Below are 19,242 nucleotides of genomic sequence, written 5' to 3'. Positions count from 1 at the left end.
CACTCCTTGTGTAGCACGGCAATATGATCTTCTGCTCCACGGCTTGTCTCACTTTGTGGCAATCTACCTCTATATGTTTGGTCCTTTCATGGAAGACTGAGTTGCTAGCAATGTGTATAGCAGCCTGGTTATCACAATGCATCGTGATTGGCGTTGTAACTTCAATTCCCAAGTCCTTAAGAAGTTCCTTGATCCAAATCAACTCGCTTGTGAGCTTCCTCATAGCTCTATATTCTGCCTCAGCACTTGAACAAGACACCACCTTCTGCTTCTTGCTCTTCCATGTTACCAAATTGCCTCCAATGAAGGTACAATATCCAGTAGTTGATCTCATATCAACTCGATCTCCTGCCCAATCCGTATCACAGTACCCAACAATCTCACTGTTTCTATTGCATCCCATCCATACTCCTTGGCCTGGTGCCTCTCTTAGGTACCTGAGAATCCTCTCAACCATGTTCCAGTGGTGTACCTTGGGAGCTTGCATGTGTTGGCTTACTTGGTTTACTGCAAAGCATACATCTGGTCGGGTAATGGTAAGATAGATGAGTTTTCCCACCATTCTCCTATAGTGCTTTACATCTTCATATGACTTGTCTTCAGTCTCCCCCTTACGCATCACTTTGTATCCTTCCTCTAGAGGTGTTTTGGCAGCTCTTCCACCAAGATCTCCAGCCTCATTTAGTAAGTCAAGGGTGTATTTCCTTTGAGATAGAAACAACCCTTCCTTAGACCTACACATCTCGATCCCTAGTAAGTATTTGAGCTCTCCCAAGTCCTTGATATCAAATGTAGCCTTAAGGAACGCTTTGGTCGAGATGATCTCTTCTTTGTCACTGCCCGTGTGGATAATGTCATCAACATAGATGAGAATGACAATGATTCCTTGCTGGCTAGTGAGAGTGAATAGGGTATGATCAGCTTCAGACTTGACAAAACCTCTTCCATTGAGTGTGGTGCTTAGTTTGTGGTACCACGCTCTTGGTGATTGTTTCAAACCATAGATGGCTTTCTTCAGCCTCAATACATTTCCTGGTTTGGTAAGGTGTTCCATACCAGGTGGTGGTCTCATGTAGACCTCATCTTCTAACTCTCCTTGTAGAAAAGCATTCCTAACATCCATTTGCCACAGATCCCATTCTAAGTTCACAACCAATGAGAGTACAATCCGTATCGTGTGAAGCTTAGCTACTGGTGCAAAGGTGTCAAGGTAATCTTCACCATAGACTTGAGTGTAGCCTCTTGCAACAAGCCTGGTTTTTTTTCTTTCTGGTTGCCCATTAGCCAAGTACTTGATAGTGAATAGTAACACCTCTTGCAACAAGCCTGGTTTTTTTTCTTTCTGGTTGCCCATTAGCCAAGTACTTGATAGTGAATAGTAACATGCTTGTGACAGCCTTCTTGCCTTTGGAAAGCTCACTCTCAAACCAAGTTCCATTTCGGATCATGGCACTGACCTCATCATCTACTAAGTCTCTCCATTCCTTTATCTCCATTGCCTCCTCATAGGTCCTCAGAATATACTCTTGATCTATGTTGGTGATGAAGGCTTGATGATCTCTTGGATAGTAAGAAAGGGAGCAAGTTGCTTGAGTAGAATGGGCTACTGCTTGACTGTTGAAATACTTCCAATTTGATGGACGCTTTCTCACCCTTGTGCTTCTCCTAAGCGTCTGGACCTCCCCAACAATCTCAGCTTCAACTTCATTTTGTTGATCTGATTCCTCTTGTTGTTAGCTTTCATCCTGATCATGAAACTCTTGCTCTTGATCAGTAGTCTGCGGATCCTCTTGACCCATGTGTGGTTCCTCTTGACCAGTAGACGAATCCTCTTGATTCCCCCCTTCAGGATTAGGATGAGAAGCCTCTTCAGCGGCATCCATACCATTGGCTTGATCTAAACTATGTGCTGAACCAGTAGTTCTTTCATTTGGTGTCATGATGATACCTAGGCTCTCCATGATAATCCTTAGATTGTTTGCCCTATCTGAGGCCCCTTGAGATAGATCCTTGGGATTGACCCAACTCTTCTCCTCATAATAGCCTCTAGATTCCACAAACTTGACCTCTCTGGATACTAAGACTCTTCTTGTCTTTGGAGAGTAGCATTTGTAACCTTTTTGAGTGGTAGAATACCCAATGAACACTGCCTTTATGCTTCTGGCCTCAAGTTTGTTCCTATGATCACCTGTTTGCAATACATAGCACAAGCATCCAAATACCCGTAAATGGTCAATAGATGGTTTTCTTTTGTTCAATACCTCATAAGGTGTGGCATCATCAAGGACTCTTGTTGGAGTTCGGTTGATGAGATAGCATGCTGTCATGACTGCATCACTCCAGAACCTCTTAGGCATGTTGGTGTAGAACATCATGGACCTGGCCACTTCCATCAGATGTCGGTTTTTCCTCTCAGCTACACCATTTTTCTGTGGAGTGTAAGGGCAGCTGGTTTGATGGCTTATTCCATGCTTGGCCAAGTGGGATTTGAAAGCTGTGCTTGTATATTCCCCTCCATTATCTGACCTGAATACTTTGATCTTAACATTGAACTGATTAGTTATGTAGCTCTGGAAGTTTATAAATGCATCCAGTACTCTATCTTTAGATGGTATCATAGTCAGCCATGTATATTTAGATTTCTGGTCTATGAAGGTGACAAAATATCTATGATTTTCCCAAGAAGTGCATGGTGCAGTCCAGACATCAGAGTGTATAAGATCAAAGCATTTCTCATAGATAGTAGGTGACTTGGGAAACACAGTCTTGCAACGTTTGCCAAGAATACATGCTTCACAACCATCATTTTTGAAATAAACATTAGGCAATAACAGGTTCAATGCTCTAGAATGGGGATGGCCTAACCTAGCATGCCACAATACATCATTTTCTAAGACAGAGATTGAACTAAAAGCATAAGGTAAACATGATCTAGTGTTGGTGTCTTCAAGCAGGTACAAGTCCCCTTTAGTAACACCCTTTCCGATCATCTTAAGAGTCTCAATATCCTAAAACACAACATCATTAGGACTAAAAATAACCTTGCAATTAAGATCAGTGGCAACCTTCTTGACATATAATAGATTAGATGCAAAAGATGGCATATAAAATGCTTTAGTATCTTTCTCAAATAGTTTCAAGTTTCCTACACCTTTTATTGGTATGCTGTCGCCATTTGCAATCATAACATTACTGATATCTTGCATATTTGCATTGTTTTATCCATTCATTCATAAACATTTTCATCATAGAGATTAGGATTTAGACATGTTTAGGTTGTATTTTGCATACATGAGTCTCTATTAGGTACTGGAGTGCCACATGGAGTTCTTGGGGACATTTGGATGCATTTGGAGCTCGAAGGAGGTGAAATAGGTGATCATTAAACGAGCAGAGCATGGGAGCGACCTCCCGGAGCGACATCACGAAGTCGCTGTGTCCCACCTCTCAGAGCGACCTTCCTAAAGCGACGCCATGAAGTCGCTCGCGTTCTCGTTACTCCGAACCGTCTTAGATGACCCTGGAGCGACCTCTCAGAGCGACCTACCAAGGTCGCTCCCGATCCAGAGCGACCCGTTGGAGCGACACACCAAAGTCGCTCGCGACCTCTCACCCGGAGACACCAAAAATCGGCCTTGGAGCGACTTCCCGGAGCGACACCTGCAAGTCGCTCCGCGTTACTTTGCTGCCGAAAATCATGATTTCCCGAGGACCTTTTTGCAATTTATTTTGGACGTTTTGCACTTGGAAAAACCTATGTTTTAAACATCTTTTGTAGCCACCAGGCAGACTATCTTTTGATCTATGGAGAGATACACAAAAACTCTCTTGAGAAGTTCATCTCTTGGATTTTGATTGTTATGTTCTTGTGTTATTGTTGATTTCTTATCTATTTCTCTACATGATTAATCTGAAATCCAATATGGGTTTAAGAGGAATCATGGAGATTAGTGAGTAATCACCTTTTGAATTCATGGGTTAGGGAGATTAAGGGTGATTAGGTTAGTTCTAGGATGTTTTAGTGTAGATCATTCTTGTTCCTTGCTAGTAGAGTATTCTTAATGCATCTTCTGAGTTGGCCACTCAAAAGTTGATCAATAGGCATTTTCCACCCGAAAGGTGTTTGATGAAATGCCTGAGACAACTCTCCTAGGCTTTTAGTATACTTTGCCAAAGACATTTGTTGTTAAAGATGCTAAGATAGCTAATAGACTTGTTAGTAATGATTGCTTTCATATTATTCAACCAAAGACATTTGATGTTTGAGATATGTTAGCAAATGAGCATTCATCTAGACATAGAGCTTGCTTAGAATTGTGTCTAGGCTTAAGGTTGATAGTTTGATTGATCATTTGCCATCCTTAGTTCGATACTTGATCACCCAAGGTCTAATCCCTATGCCCATGAGTTCTCTTTTCCCTTAGTCAAGAAAGTATCATTCTGTTATTGCTTTCTAGTTTTAGTCATAGCTTAAAACCCATCTAAATCATTGGTTGCACTTAGATTAAGTGAGTACTTGCATTCTCAGTGCTTTGATATCCCTCAGAACTGGTTCGACAATCACTATACTACAACATTTGTCTTAGGAGCCTTGAAAACTCCTAACATCAAATTGGCGCCGTTGCCAAATTCTGAGTAGATTTAAACATTGAGATTTAGTCACTTGCTTGAGACTAAGTCATTTTAATTTTGTTTTGTTACTGATTCTTCTTCTTCACCTACCTTTCACTTTCAGGTGTATGAACTTGAGGAGCAGGGGTCCATCAAACCTAGTTCCAATAGTAGCAGACATCAGAGCTTTTGAGAGGGAGTGTGCTAGAGCTAGAAGAGAAGAAGAACACCAGTCCCACTTGGATATTGATATGGCAGATCCACCGCAAGGGGCAGAACACCAACCGCGGGCAGCTCGACCCATTGGCACTTACGACCTCCCCAACATACATGGTCACAGATTCGGAATCCGAGCACCAGCTGTGGCAGCCAACAACTTTGAGGTCAAGTCAGGACTCCTCAACGTGATCGAGAACAACAAGTATCATGGCTTGGCTCTGGAGGACCCATTTGATCACTTGGATAGGTTCGACAGCTACTGTGGGTTGTCAAAAACCAATGGTGTGTCCGAAGATGCCTTAAAGCTCAAGCTATTCCCTTTCTCTTTGGGGGATAAGGCACGTCAGTGGGAGAAGTCTCTACCCAGCGACTCTATCACCACTTGGGATGAGTGCAAGAGAGCATTCTTGGAGAAATTCTTCTCATCCTCAAGAACTGCTAAGCTGAGAAATGAGATCTCCAGTTTCCAACAGAAGAACTTGGAAGGATTCAGTGAAGCCTGGGAGAGATTCAAGGGCTACCAAGCTCAATGCCCACACCATGGTTTCTCTAAGGAGAGCTTGCTGAGCACATTCTACCGTGGTGCTCTTCCTAAGTACAGGGCCAGACTGGATACAGCTAGCAATGGGTTCTTCTTGGGGAGAACTGAGGAAGATGCAGAGGAGCTGGTTGACAACATGGTAAAAGTGATGCAGTCTACAGTGGAGACCACGACAGAAGCAGTCGAACAGATGATAAGCAGACGAGGAAGGAGTTGAAAGCTCTACAGGATAAGATAGACATCCTCCTTGCTGATAAAGCCACACAAGAGCAGCTGCACTTTGTTGGTAACCCAAGCCAAGATACACCACCTGTTGTCCATGAGGTTGAGGGTTTGGAAGGTCAGGAAGAGCTGTGTTTCATCAACAACAATGGTAGCTGGTACAAAAAAGAGCCCAACTTTCAGTACAACAACTACCAACAGAAATCCTATCCCAACAACCAACAGAGTGGTTATCCGCCTCGAAACAACCAGCAAGGCAGCTATCAACCTCAGCAAAACCCCTCATCTGGTTCCTCTGCTCCTCAAGAGAGCAGCACTGACACCCTGCTGAAACAAATCTTGGAGTCTCAGACTAGAAGTGAGAAGCATGTTGGATATGAGTTGAAAAACCTTCATTCCAAGATTGATGGGAGCTACAATGAGCTCAACAACAAGTTCTCACATCTTGCTTCTACAGTCAAGAATTTAGAGAATCAGTTTGCTTCCATGAACACTCACCAGACTCGCCAGCAAGGATCTCTACCTGGAAAATCTGACCAAAACCCCAAGGAGGCCAAAGCTATCACCCTTAGGAGTGGTAAGCAGTTACCTCCTACAACCCTCACCAGGGATGCTGAGAAACTAGGTGAGGAGGTGGCCATCAACTTAGATGATGAAGTGGTGATTGTTGATGAGAAAATCAATGATGAAATCTTGGAGAAGATTGTGGAAGCCAAGGGTAAAGGAAAGGTTGGGGAAGAGAAGAAAACAGTGAAGGATGGTGAAGTTCTTGCTCCAGCAAGTGAGAATTCTTTTGTTCCTCCTCCCTATGAACCCAAACTACCATTCCCTGGTAGATTCAAGAGGCAGCTGCTAGAGAAGTACAAGGCTTTGTTTGACAAGCAAATGAGTGAAGCTCAGGTTGCAATGCCCATCATCGATGCTTTCATGTTGATTCCTCAATACAACAAGTTCCTGAAAGATGTTGTAGCTGCAAAGAAGAAGGAAATGGAAAGCATGATGATTCTTACCCATGAGTGCAGTGCCATCATCCAAAGGCTTGATGTTCCAGAGAAGTTAGAGGATCCAGGATGCTTCACACTACCTTGTGCTCTTGGACCTATGGTATTTGAGAAATGTCTCTGCGATTTGGGAGCTAGTGTCAGCGTGATGCCTTTGTCTGTTGCAAAGAAGCTTGGATTCACTCAGTACAAGAAGTGTAAACTCTCTCTGGTGTTAGCTGATCGTTCAGTGAAGTACCCTGTGGGCATCTTAGAGGACCTACCTGTGAAGATTGGAAAATATGAGATACCTACAGATTTTGTGGTGCTTGAGATGGGTGAGGAGGCTCAAGACCCATTGATTCTTGGAAGGCCATTCTTAGCTACAGCAGGAGCAATTGTTAAGGTGAAAGAGGGCACGATTGATCTCCATTTGGGTAAAGGGCATGTTCTCCACTTTGACATAAGGGAGAAAATGAAGAAACCAACTGTGTTCGGGCAAGCCTTCTACATTGAAGAGATGGGCACTCTTACTGATGAGCACCTTGAAGAGTTACCACCTGAGGACGACGAGGAGGGAGCATCTCCCTCTACTCATTCTCCATAGAAGGTAACCCACTACTTTCCCTTGTATATACCATTTCGTTTTTGCATATTAGTTTTCTCTTTTTGGGTATCTCTCTCTCCTTGACAACACAGAGACTGTGTCATTTAAGTTTGGGGGAGGTACCAAGTATTTGATCACGTTTGCTTTGATGATTTGAGTCTCATGCATTGCATTATACATATATATTTGCATAAAAAAAAATTTCATTTAGTTTGCTTCATTGGCATTTCTAGGAGAGTCTAGAGCATATAGGTTGCATTGGGAGCAATGACTTTAAATGCCTTGTAAAGAACACTACGTTGCACCTGAGTAGCTTTTGCACCTCTCAAAAACACTTGTATGCTTCGAGCCTTGAAGACTCTTCCTGAAACTTGTTGATTGCTGAAACTCAGTCTTTGAAGCCAACTACAACCTTATTTGAACTGAACGAACTTAATACTTCTTGCTCATGGTCCCTTGTGTACTGAGTCATGGCTATACACACTTGAGTTGTCACATCCTTTATGCCAATCTTATTTTGACAAACTCTAGTGGTAGACCACTCCCAAAACATTTCCCTTCTTTTAAGCTTTCATTGTTTGATGAGTGAGGCCCTCTTCGGAAAGTCTTACATGTGCATAATGTTGAGAGTATCGGGAACGACAATGCTTGATCTTCATTCTTGCTAGATTGGGCACTTATTGTCTAGCTATAGGTGGGGGTGAGAGTTGTGATTATGATTTGGGAGCAATGAAAAAGGAAAAGAAATGACTCTTTGTGTTTAAGTGAATTGTCTTATGGGATAAGTAGAAAAACCTCTAGCTCAAGTTATGAAAAGTCTTGGCCCCCATTAAAAAAAAAAAAAAAAAAAAAAAAAAAAATATGAAAAGAAAAGAAAAAGAAAGAAAAAGGGGGCTAGCAAAGTTGTTAGGAGCTAAGTAATGTTTTGAGGTTGTGAAAAATCCCTTGTATATTTCAAAGAGAAGGAGTTAATGTTCTTAGGATCTTTTGGTGAGAGATGTGAGTTGGTTTTGACATTGGGAATGATTGTGTGATTGTATGTTTGGGAAAAGGGTAGAACAATGGAGATTGAGCATTGTATGCATGAGTTGGTCTCTTTCTTAGATATATTATGTGCAATGTCAAGGCTACTTGTTTCGAGAGTAAACCACCTTAAAGATCATATATCTTGAACCTCTTGACTCTCTTAAATAAAAGCCTTCCCCTACCCAACCAAATGATTTAGACCAATTGACCATTTGCAAGAATCCACCTGATGTTTTGTGCTTAATGAATGTGAGAGTTGGTTGATTTGAATGTGTGGATGCTTGATGACGAATGTAAGGGCAAAAAGAGTTGAGATAGGCCTAGAGAAGCTAGAGTGTAATAAGAGAGTGTGCTCATGTTGGATTAGATGTTGAATTGAGTGCTAGTTGTGTTTCTTTTGGCTAAGAGCTCCCATCTTCAAACCTCTCTCCCTATGAGTTCTAGAAAGTTCACTTGTGGACAAGTAAAAGAACAAGTTTGGGGGAGTTGATATCTTGCATATTTGCATTGTTTTATCCATTCATTCATAAACATTTTCATCATAGAGATTAGGATTTAGACATGTTTAGGTTGCATTTTGCATACATGAGTCTCTATTAGGTACTGGAGTACCACATGGAGTTCTTGGGGACATTTGGATGCATTTGGAGCTCGAAGGAGGTGAAATAGGTGATCATTAAACGAGCAGAGCATGGGAGCGACCTCCCGGAGCGACATCACGGAGTCGCTGTGTCCCACCTCTCAGAGCGACCTTCCTAAAGCGACGCCATGAAGTCGCTCGCGTTCTCGTTACTTCGAACCGTCTTAGATGACCCTGGAGTGACCTCTCAGAGCGACCTACCAAGGTCGCTCCCGATCCAGAGCGACCCGTTGGAGCGACACACCAAAGTCGCTCGCGACCTCTCACCCGGAGACACCAAAAATCGGCCTTGGAGCGACTTCCCGGAGCGACACCTGCAAGTCGCTCCGCGTTACTTTGCTGCCGAAAATCATGATTTCCCGAGGACCTTTTTGCAATTTATTTTGGACGTTTTGCACTTGGAAAAACCTATGTTTTAAACATCTTTTGTAGCCACCAGGCAGACTATCTTTTGATCTATGGAGAGATACACAAAAACTCTCTTGAGAAGTTCATCTCTTGGATTTTGATTGTTATGTTCTTGTGTTATTGTTGATTTCTTATCTATTTCTCTACATGATTAATCTGAAATCCAATATGGGTTTAAGAGGAATCATGGAGATTAGTGAGTAATCACCTTTTGAATTCATGGGTTAGGGAGATTAAGGGTGATTAGGTTAGTTCTAGGATGTTTTAGTGTAGATCATTCTTGTTCCTTGCTAGTAGAGTATTCTTAATGCATCTTCTGAGTTGGCCACTCAAAAGTTGATCAATAGGCATTTTCCACCCGAAAGGTGTTTGATGAAATGCCTGAGACAACTCTCCTAGGCTTTTAGTATACTTTGCCAAAGACATTTGTTGTTAAAGATGCTAAGATAGCTAATAGACTTGTTAGTAATGATTGCTTTCATATTATTCGACCAAAGACATTTGATGTTTGAGATATGTTAGCAAATGAGCATTCATCTAGACATAGAGCTTGTTTAGAATTGTGTCTAGGCTTAAGGTTGATAGTTTGATTGATCATTTGCCATCCTTAGTTCGATACTTGATCACCCAAGGTCTAATCCCTATGCCCATGAGTTCTCTTTTCCCTTAGTCAAGAAAGTATCATTCTGTTATTGCTTTCTAGTTTTAGTCATAGCTTAAAACCCATCTAAATCATTGGTTGCACTTAGATTAAGTGAGTACTTGCATTCTCAGTGCTTTGATATCCCTCAGAACTGGTTCGACAATCACTATACTACAACATTTGTCTTAGGAGCCTTGAAAACTCCTAACATCAAATACCTAAGGCAGGCTTAACATTACTGATTAACCTAGCATCACTAATCATGTGGTGAGAAGCTCCAGAATCTATAACTACTGGCTTAAAGCTATCAGATGCATTCAAGGTTGTAACAAGAGCATTGGACAGTTTATAAGAGGCATTCAAAGATAAACCAAGTGTGTTACCAGAGTTCTTCTTGAGGGCTTTGATGAGAGCATCAAGGTCAAACCTCTTGATTGTGTCATCTTGGGTAGTCCTCATGATAGAACAGCCACTGAATCCCAAGGTCTTCCCTTCTCCAGCCGCAACCGAGTTCATGGGACGAGGAGTAGATGGCTAGCCCATTTCACCAGAGAAATTCCCCCTTGCATCAGAGTAAGGTGTCCTGAACTTCTGAGGCTTGAAGTGTGGGTGAAGGATCCAGCATTTGTCTTTGCCGTGACCTTTTTTCTTGCAATGGTCACACACCCACACTTTCTTGTCTTCTGGCTTGTAATATCCCTTGTTAGCTATGTCCTCATGTTTGTGCTTATTTCCTTCAGCCTTGTTAGCTATGATGAGGTCTCCTTTGCCACCAAAGAGTCCCACTGAGCCTTGCTCCTTTTGAATCTGAGCACAAAGCTCCTCAAGTGATGGAAGCTTCTCACTTCTTAGAATGTGTTTGATTAGATCACTATAACCCGGGTTGAGAGTGAACAGCAAAGCAAAGACCTTGTCTTGCTCATTTCTCTCATTAAGTACATCCAGATCAAGACTGGCCGGTCTTAGCATCCCTAACTCGGCCCACAACGATCTGAACTTCCCAAAATGCTTGGAAAATTCAGTGTCCTCTTGACTGAGAGTGTTGATAGCCCTCTTGACTTCAAACACCCTACTGATGTTAGATATATTTCCATATACCTTCTGGAGAGTATCCCACAACTCCTTGGAAGTTTCACACTAGGAGTAAGCTTCCAAGATAGAAGTTTCAAGACTATTCTTAATGATGGAAAGGACCATGAGATCCTTCTGACTTCTCTTTCCACCTCCTTCAGCCGCAGCAACAACTTCTTTACCATCCTCTCCTAGGATGGTTTTTTTGGTGTCTTTGCCGTCAACAATATACTCCCAAAGACCTCTGCCTCCAAGAGAGGTTTTGACAAGTCTAGACCATAGTAAGTAGTTGGTTCCCTTGAGGGTAACTGGAATAGACATGGATTTAAAGACATCAGTGTAGAAGTTTTCCATTTTTTTTTCTTTTCTGGGAATGAAGAACAACTCAAGAATAGGATGAACTTTACCAAAAATAGAAAGGGAAAATCAGAGATTTGCGGAAGTAAAGAGAATAAAGTAGAGAAGAATGAATCTCAGGAGCTTACTTGCTCTGATACCATGAAAGAATGTGAGGATAAAGATATTTAGATGAAGAACATTGAAGAACACACAGAGAGAGAGAGAAAGTAGATCTGGGAGAAACTTTATTCCCTTAATTTTAAATTGTGGATATGGATACAAGTCTTTTAAAGGCAAGTTCTCAGTACACAATACAATAAAATATTTATTATTTAAAATATCTTCAACGGTCTCCTTCTCTCTTCTTCTTCTTCTTTGCTTCTCAAGTCTGGTCTTCTGATTCTAAATTCAAGTTTGGTGCTTTACTCAAATCTGATGATCATTATAAAGCCTTATAAAACCTTATAAGTATTTTCAAGTCTGACAGCTTAATTCTCAAGTCTATCAGCTTAATTCTGCTTCATGTCAACACACACAACATAGAGTTGGGTTGTTTAGCCCCCATCTCTAGTGGGAAGTCAGTTGAGATGAGCAACCCAAAAGGTGAAAGCATGCTTAGGAATGTTTCCCTTATACCAAACTGCCTTCGTCCAACTTTGGGGAACCTGTGCAGGCCGGAGTACCTCCCAAGTGAGTTTAGTCGAGAAGGTGGCAGTAGTGGAGCCATTGACCAGCCACCAGAACCGATCAGTTCCTCCATTGCTCGCAGGAGGGGCTGTGTTAAGCAGAGTGCTCCTGAGTTCAGAGAGAGCTGCGTTTCGAGTTCGCGTAGATCAGGGAAGGATCCAATCAGTGGAGTTGATACCATCAACAACCGTAGCATTATCAGAGATTCCTGTGAGCATGGGGCCCGAGGTGCCTATAAAATCAATAAGAGGACCGAGTGTGTTCCAGTGATCGTACCAGTAGCTGATTGACTTGTCATCTCCAACAGTACTTCTGAGAAATCTTTTTGCAAGGGTTCTCAGAGCAAGCAAAGCCTTCCATATCCAAGAGTGATGAGCAGAGCTCTCAGCATTCCAGAAGTTTGAGTTCCTGAGCCTAGTAGAGTGGTTCCAGGTGACCCACAGAGAGTCTCTCTTTGAGAATAACATCCAAATAAGTCTGAGGTTAAGCGTTTTGTTCCAGGCCCAGAAGTTTCGTAACCCAAGACCTCCTTCGGATTTGGGAAAACAGACGCTGCCCCAAGCCACTTTGATGCCTCCCTTCTTCGTTATATCACTACTCCAGAGGAAGCGGTTGCACATTTGCTCAATAGTTTTAAGACAACACTTCGGCAGGATGAATGTTGAGAGCCAGAAGTTGACTGTGCTGTAGATGACAGAGGAGATTAGCTGTAATCTTCCCGCAAATGAAAGCGTCTTAGTTTCCCAATGGTTAAATCTAGCGGCCACGTTGTCGATGAGAGCTGAGTAGTCAGAGTTCCGAAACTTCCTATGCAGAAGAGGAAGGCCTAGGTACCGGAATGGAAAGGTGCCATTTACGAACCCAAAGGGACGAGTTTCCTCTGACTCTGTGTCTTCTAACCCTGCGGTGTAAACTGCAGATTTCTCGGTGTTCATTCCGAGGCCAGAGAGACGTTTGAATGAGGTCAGTACCGCATTGATGCCTGCTAAGGAAGAGGGTCTCCCATCGTAGAATATCATCAGATCGTCCGCGAAAGCCAAGCTAGATACCTTTACTTCACTAGCCTTAGGATGGTAACCTATAGTGCCATCAGTGAACTTGTTTTCCAACTGTCTTGCTAGAACTTCCATGGCGATCACAAAAAGGGATGAAGAAAGGGGGTCCCCTTGTCTAAGCCCTTTAGTCCCGTTGAAATACCCGCATAGAGAGTCGGAGACGTTGGGATACATATCCTAATAAACTAAAATAAAATCCTATATATGGAGAGTCGGAGACGTTGTTGGACTGATCAATGGTTGCGTGACGTATAGAATTGTCAACTTTACCGGTAGAATGGATAGATCTTGGAAGGGTAGTGTTTCGGGTCAAGATGGCGCGCGTCTCCAAGGAAATCATCTCTGTGTATACTTTTTCGCTTCGATAAACAATCTGGTTTTGACGATATATACGCTTATCATATATATGCAACATAAAATATACATTACACACTTTGTGATAGATTAAATGGATGTGGTTCGCATTTCTTTTAATCTGAGTAGTGGGCATTTATCAGCCTTAGCTCCAGAGATGGCTTGACATTGAGGGATGGTGAGTTTTACGTACCTTGCACTAGAAACTGTTTTCTCTTTTGCAGCTCATAGGTCATCATTAAACCGCAGACAATGATGTCAGATTATTCGGTCAACAGATGTTAAAATGTAGAGTCTGCATAATCATGGACGTGCCAGTACAATGACACTGACGTAAATCATTTTATAACATTTTGGTACGTAGTTTAGTAATTGAATTTATTTTAGTTTGTCACTCTGTCTTATCTCCCATGTTAGGTTGTTTGACTTGGATATAAAACAGGAATAATAACATGTATACCATTTTTTACCAAACTGGATAACATATTTTCTGAATAGAAAAAAGACCATACAAATGGTATCGTTTCAAGTTACGTTGTGAAACGCGTACGGCGAGGGCTCATGACCTGGCAAAACTGGTCAATGTATCATGATTAGTTCTTAATTTCTATCTTTTGTATAAAATAATAAAATTTTGATACTTACGTAACCACAAACCAAGTTATAGTAAGTCTATATAGAGCCTAGATAATGTGGTGGACTTTTATCTATCACTCTCAAACTTAGTATTCTTCTTAACAACCAAACTGCTGTGTGTTTGAGATGGAGAATACTAATCCTCAAGTGTTCATCAGTTTCAGGGGAGAAGACGCGCGTGAAAAGTTCTTGCCCCTTCTCAAAGATCGTTTGAAAAGGAGCAAAGTGAATGTGTTCACCGACGAAGACGCGTCTGGAGTACCCCTCGAACATCTATTGGAAGAGATTCGAAACTCACGAATCGCAGTTGTTCTCCTTTCCAAGAACTACGCAGAGTCACATTGGTGTTTGAACGAGCTGGTTGAGATCAAGAAATGCATAGAGACCAAGAAGCTTGATTTCGTCATACCCGTCTTCTATAAGGTGAAGACTCATCACGTCAAGAAGCAGAGCGGGAGGTTTGGGGAAAAGTTTCTGGCTTATCAAGAGGCTTTGCTTGTTGAAGCAGGTGATGAGAGGAAGAAGAAGAAGCGTGCCAATTCCAAGATCAAGAGATGGAAGAAAGCTCTAACGTTTGTTGCTCGAATGATTGGAGTGTCTTATGACAAGAGGATGTAAGACTTGGTGCATGATCAAGATGTTGAACTAATACCACATCTTTAATTTTAAACCCCTCTTTGTTTGCAGGTCAGACTCGGATTTCGCGAAGAAGATCGTCGAAAAGGTTAACATAAATTTAGCCCAAATTGCTGCAAAGGAAGGGCGTTACAGTATTCCACAAAATATTACGGTGTGTTAATACTTAACCATCACATGAACATTGGAAACAGTTAGGAAAAGAATGGACATGAATAAAATTATAGGAATGAAGAAGAATTATTATTTCTTATCATATTTAGGGAAGAACAAATTTGTTTTATATTTTTTTACAACAAAAGAAATGAAGGAATAAAAATGAAAAAGATATTTCTTATGAATGGTAATTTTTTTAAGAACATTAAAGAATGCATTATTCGTCTTCGTTCCTTTGGTCACCATTCATAGTTTTTTTTCCTAATGATGAGTAGATTTTGTGTTAAAATAAACGTGGTGACTAAATCTCTCATTACAGATAACACAGGGAAACGTATCAAACATGTATGTGTTCCATGTCAATCAGTTAAGCATCAGCGAGCTACATGTTTCACAGTCATTAGAAGCTCTGTCTCTAGCAAGTTCAAATTTGGATTCTTTGCCTGGTAATCATAGACGCGCCATCTCATATCAGAACCACATAGATCAAACTTCTCGTTTGTCTGGTAAGTTCAAATCATTACATGGACCTACATATGTCTTCTGGATATTGACTAATGAATTGACTTAAAAATTCACAGTTGAATCGGCCATGACTGAAAATCGGGGCGGGGAACAAGGGAGCAATGACAGTATTGTCCCGGAAAATAATAATACCAAGGAGCGTACTACTTGCATTTCGTTTCTGTGTTATTGGTTAAAGATTTGTTTGTCTTACATCCCCAGCAAAAGATGATCCAAGGATTCAAAGAATTGAACCTTCCGCTGCAAGCAACTGGCCATCTTTTGTTTGCTTGTGACTTAAGCAAAGCCTTTGTTTCACCTTCTTGAGATTGTATTCGCACTGATTTACGTTGAAGATCAATTGATAAAAGATATTTCATTGTCCAATTAGTCTAATACTACCAAACATGTTATTTGTTTGTAATTGAGTGATATGATTGAAATAATAGTATGCACTCCCATAGTAATACAAATCTTAGTGAAGTATTTATAAATATCCTCAATGGATAAGTCTATCAAATTTGTATAGAATGAATGTATAAATTTTATGGACTTTATCCAGAAGAAATATCAAACGATCAACTTTGTACAGAATGAATAAATTAGATAATTTCTATAATCTATAATGTTAATTGATAAATTGTCTAACGCCTTCTATTAGAGAAAAATATCCATAATTATATTCATAAATAATATTTATATGCAAAATAAATGAGATCTGCAAATCAGGATTAGGTTATGTAGGTGTTAGACTGATGGGAGATTATTGGAAGACTTGGATTTGCATTCATATTGATAAAAGGTTCAGATACATACACTTGTATAGAACTATATAATTATAATGCAATCACAACTTTAGATATTCAACTACACACAAATCTAAGTATCTCCACAAAGGCTTTGTGAATGGGATATATGATCCAGAGATGGCTCCCCCCCCCCCCCCCCCCCCCCCCCGACTATGCTTTGCTTTGGTTTACACTAGCTTTACTGTTTCTCTTTTAATTTGTACTAGATTTTAATCCGTTTTTTTTTTTGTTTTACATTTTTGTTGAAATTTAATTTTTATATTTGTGTTTTTAGTAATATATATTTTTTTCTTCGTATAATATTTATCTTAAATGATTAATAAAAAGTTTTAATAATTATATTAAAATAGTTGAACCACACCTGTATTAATAGATCATGTTCTTATTTTAATAGTACGATGCATTTTTTACGATTTTACCATTATGATTAGTTGTTAATGCGGCAAGAATCTTTTTGCTTAATTAATTAAGAATTGTGTTTGTCGTGAAAATAAAATAATAATAATAATAATACCCGAGCCTGGTAAAGTGAGCGTTAATAATTTTTATTGACTTTTTCTCTAATCATTCTCAAACTTAAAAGTATCATCCCAAACAAGCAAGAATAAATCCAAAATAGTGATGGTGTGAGATGGGGAAAAGGAAGAACAGGCCACAAGTGTTCATCAACTTCAGGGGCAAAGACGTGCGGAAGAAACTATTGCCACATCTCAAACATCATTTGAAAGATAGAAATGTGAATGTGTTCACTGACGACGACGCTTTTGGAGAACAAGTTGAGAAGATCTTCAAATATATTAGAAGGTCACGGACTGTGATCGTCATCTTCTCCATTAACTACTTGGAGTCACATTGGTGTTTAGACGAGCTGGTTGAGATCCAGAAATGCTTGGAGTGTAAGAAGGTTGACTTTGCCATACCAATCTTTTATAAAGTTGAGACTTCCCATGTCAAGAAACTGAGCGGAAAATTCGGAAAGAAGTTTGTAGCTTTGCAGGAGAAGCATCGCAAATCTAAGGTCAAGAGATGGAAGAAAGCTGTGAGATACGTGGCTAAATCAATTGGACTGACTTATGAGAAAAGAAGGTCTGATTTTTAGTCTTTTTCTTAGTTATTATTTTTTTTGTTAAAAGAATGTGTGATTTGGGACGTAATTACAAGATTGATTATTTAAAGGGATATTTATTTAAACTTGTATTTTCTTGCAGTTCAATTTCAGAGTTGGATTTCATCAAGAAGATTGTGGAAAGGGTTGATTTTACTTTAACCAAAATTTCATCAAAGGATAAAAATAGTCCTGAGACATCTAAGGTGTGTTCTTAGTTTTGTCTTCTGAGATACATATAGATAGTTTGTCTTTTTTTTTTTTGTCTTCAATAGTTAGACATTGTGGCTGAATCTTTACAGGGGGAAGCATCAAGTCCAACTGATGTGCATCACTTAAACGAGATGATCCACACGTCAAGGACACTGGAAGCTCTGCAACTGGAAAGATCTTCTTATCAAGGCTTCATGGTTGGCTCTGTCTGGAAAGATGCGGTTATCTCGTCGATGCATAGTAGCAGCCCTAGTTTCAGAATTTCTCATCATGGAAACCCTCTTCAGTTTAGGGACTACAATTGGGTCTGTATCTCTGTCTTTGTTCCGTGTCTCTTGATTTATTTTGTTCTCTAGAATGTTTCTCACTTTTTAATATGTGGGTATGACTCCACAGGGTTTTCATTCGAGGCCTTTTTTGTCCCCAAATTTTGGTTCTTTCGTGGAAGTACCAAGATGGAATAGGCTGGTGGAGCCTAAAGTGCCTCAAGGTTATATACGAAGCAGCTCATATCACAATATAAATCATTATCACCCTTCGCCTTGTAAGTTCAGATCTTTGATATATACCTGGATATATCTTCTGACTAGTGACTAACGACTTCGAATTTTTAAATCGACAGATGAAATGGGTTTCAACCAATACCCTACCTTGCATCATCAAACATGCGTGGACAATAATTGTAGATTTCCGTTGTGTGATAAGTCAAAAGATGAATACTCCATACCATATCAACCAAGCATGGACTGTCTTATGCTTCCAACATCTAATGATGCGGAGAAGCAAGGAGACAAAACGAATTGTATTTCATTGTTGTGTTACTTTTTCGAACGTTGTTTCTCTTTTACATAGGGATAAAAATAAGATGGCTGAGGACTAGTCGACATGAACTATCCGAGGACTAGTCGACATGAACTATCCGCTCAACTTGCAAGGAACTGCTACTTAGATGTTTTACGCAAAAGCCTCTGTGTTTAGATGTTTTTTTCTCTCTAATAAAAGTGTTTATGATTACTTTTCAACCTATATCGGTGACTGCTGTCTGCATGTGTAACACCTTATTGGGAGTAGAGCGCTATATCTAATTTTACGTCAAAGAAAGATCGATCAATCAAATAGTGAATCTGTGTGTTAGCATCGCATCGCAGTTTTGGAAGTTAAAAGCACAGACACAAAGGGATCCATGATTTGGAACTTTGTACCGCGTCGTTGTCATATAATATGAAAGAAACACATCATTTAGCCAAATCGAGTAGGACAGAGAAAGATTAGTTGACAAAAGGATATAAGATAAAGAAAGACTTGGTAGGCTGAAGTACTATTTGTTTAAGACCAAGAAACCCAGGTCTCCATAATAAAACATCTATTAAGACAGTTTAACTACAGAATTGTCACTATGTAGCAGTTGACTAGTTGAGGATGCAAGTTGTAAACGTAAACTGACTCTTCTGAAACAATATATAGTACTGTATTCCATTGTTGGAGATCATATAATTTTAGATGCAACCCAGATTAATTAACTGGTAATCCTGTTAAATTCATACAATTTTTAAAGAGTTTACATATTGGTTAGCAACGTATTACGTTGAGCGTCAACCCAGATTAACTTGACTAGATTTGTATAGATTCCATATCACGTATACAAGAAGCTCTACAGAAAAACATGTAGTATGGATCACGTGTATATGTGAGCCATTAATCGTTTGTAAGTAGTAACACAGAATTCAACATGTACCGTTTGTTATCTTTTTTAATTTCTATTTAGTTAAAAAAGACATTT

At 40.2% G+C, this 19,242-nt stretch overlaps 4 protein-coding genes and 1 non-coding gene across 5 annotated transcripts; 3 read left to right on the top strand and 2 right to left on the bottom strand.

The window, feature by feature from the left end:
• Window positions 1-330: 330 nt before the first annotated feature.
• On the bottom strand, window positions 331-1,496 carry LOC125579805 (uncharacterized mitochondrial protein AtMg00810-like). Its single transcript, XM_048743659.1, has 3 exons — window positions 1,366-1,496; window positions 500-893; window positions 331-348 (listed from the first exon to the last, which is right to left on the bottom strand). Exons 1-3 carry the CDS (start codon window positions 1,494-1,496, stop codon window positions 331-333), a joined length of 543 nt encoding a protein of 180 aa, XP_048599616.1.
• A 3,774-nt stretch (window positions 1,497-5,270) lies between these two features.
• LOC125581029 lies at window positions 5,271-5,377 on the bottom strand. Its single transcript, XR_007318740.1, has one exon. It is a non-coding gene; the product is annotated as a small nucleolar RNA R71 (small nucleolar RNA).
• An 8,759-nt stretch (window positions 5,378-14,136) lies between these two features.
• Window positions 14,137-16,248, top strand: LOC111203680 (protein PHLOEM PROTEIN 2-LIKE A8-like). The gene has a single exon (XM_048746312.1). The coding sequence runs from the start codon at window positions 14,166-14,168 to the stop codon at window positions 14,655-14,657; it is 492 nt and encodes a 163-aa protein (XP_048602269.1). The 5' UTR covers window positions 14,137-14,165; the 3' UTR covers window positions 14,658-16,248.
• A 527-nt stretch (window positions 16,249-16,775) lies between these two features.
• On the top strand, window positions 16,776-17,467 carry LOC125579804 (protein PHLOEM PROTEIN 2-LIKE A8-like). Its single transcript, XM_048743658.1, has 2 exons — window positions 16,776-17,230; window positions 17,353-17,467. The coding sequence occupies exons 1-2, from the start codon at window positions 16,776-16,778 to the stop codon at window positions 17,465-17,467; spliced, it is 570 nt and encodes a 189-aa protein (XP_048599615.1).
• LOC125580978 lies at window positions 17,223-18,679 on the top strand. Its single transcript, XM_048746313.1, has 3 exons — window positions 17,223-17,767; window positions 17,859-18,006; window positions 18,085-18,679. The coding sequence occupies exons 1-3, from the start codon at window positions 17,594-17,596 to the stop codon at window positions 18,312-18,314; spliced, it is 552 nt and encodes a 183-aa protein (XP_048602270.1). The 5' UTR covers window positions 17,223-17,593; the 3' UTR covers window positions 18,315-18,679.
• The last annotated feature ends 563 nt before the right edge of the window (window positions 18,680-19,242 follow it).

This window comes from Brassica napus, chromosome C1 (assembly GCF_020379485.1).
Source record: "Brassica napus cultivar Da-Ae chromosome C1, Da-Ae, whole genome shotgun sequence".
Lineage (NCBI taxonomy): Eukaryota > Viridiplantae > Streptophyta > Magnoliopsida > Brassicales > Brassicaceae > Brassica > Brassica napus.
The sequence above is the reverse complement of the archived record's forward strand: the minus strand, read 5'-3'. Positions and strand labels throughout refer to the sequence as shown.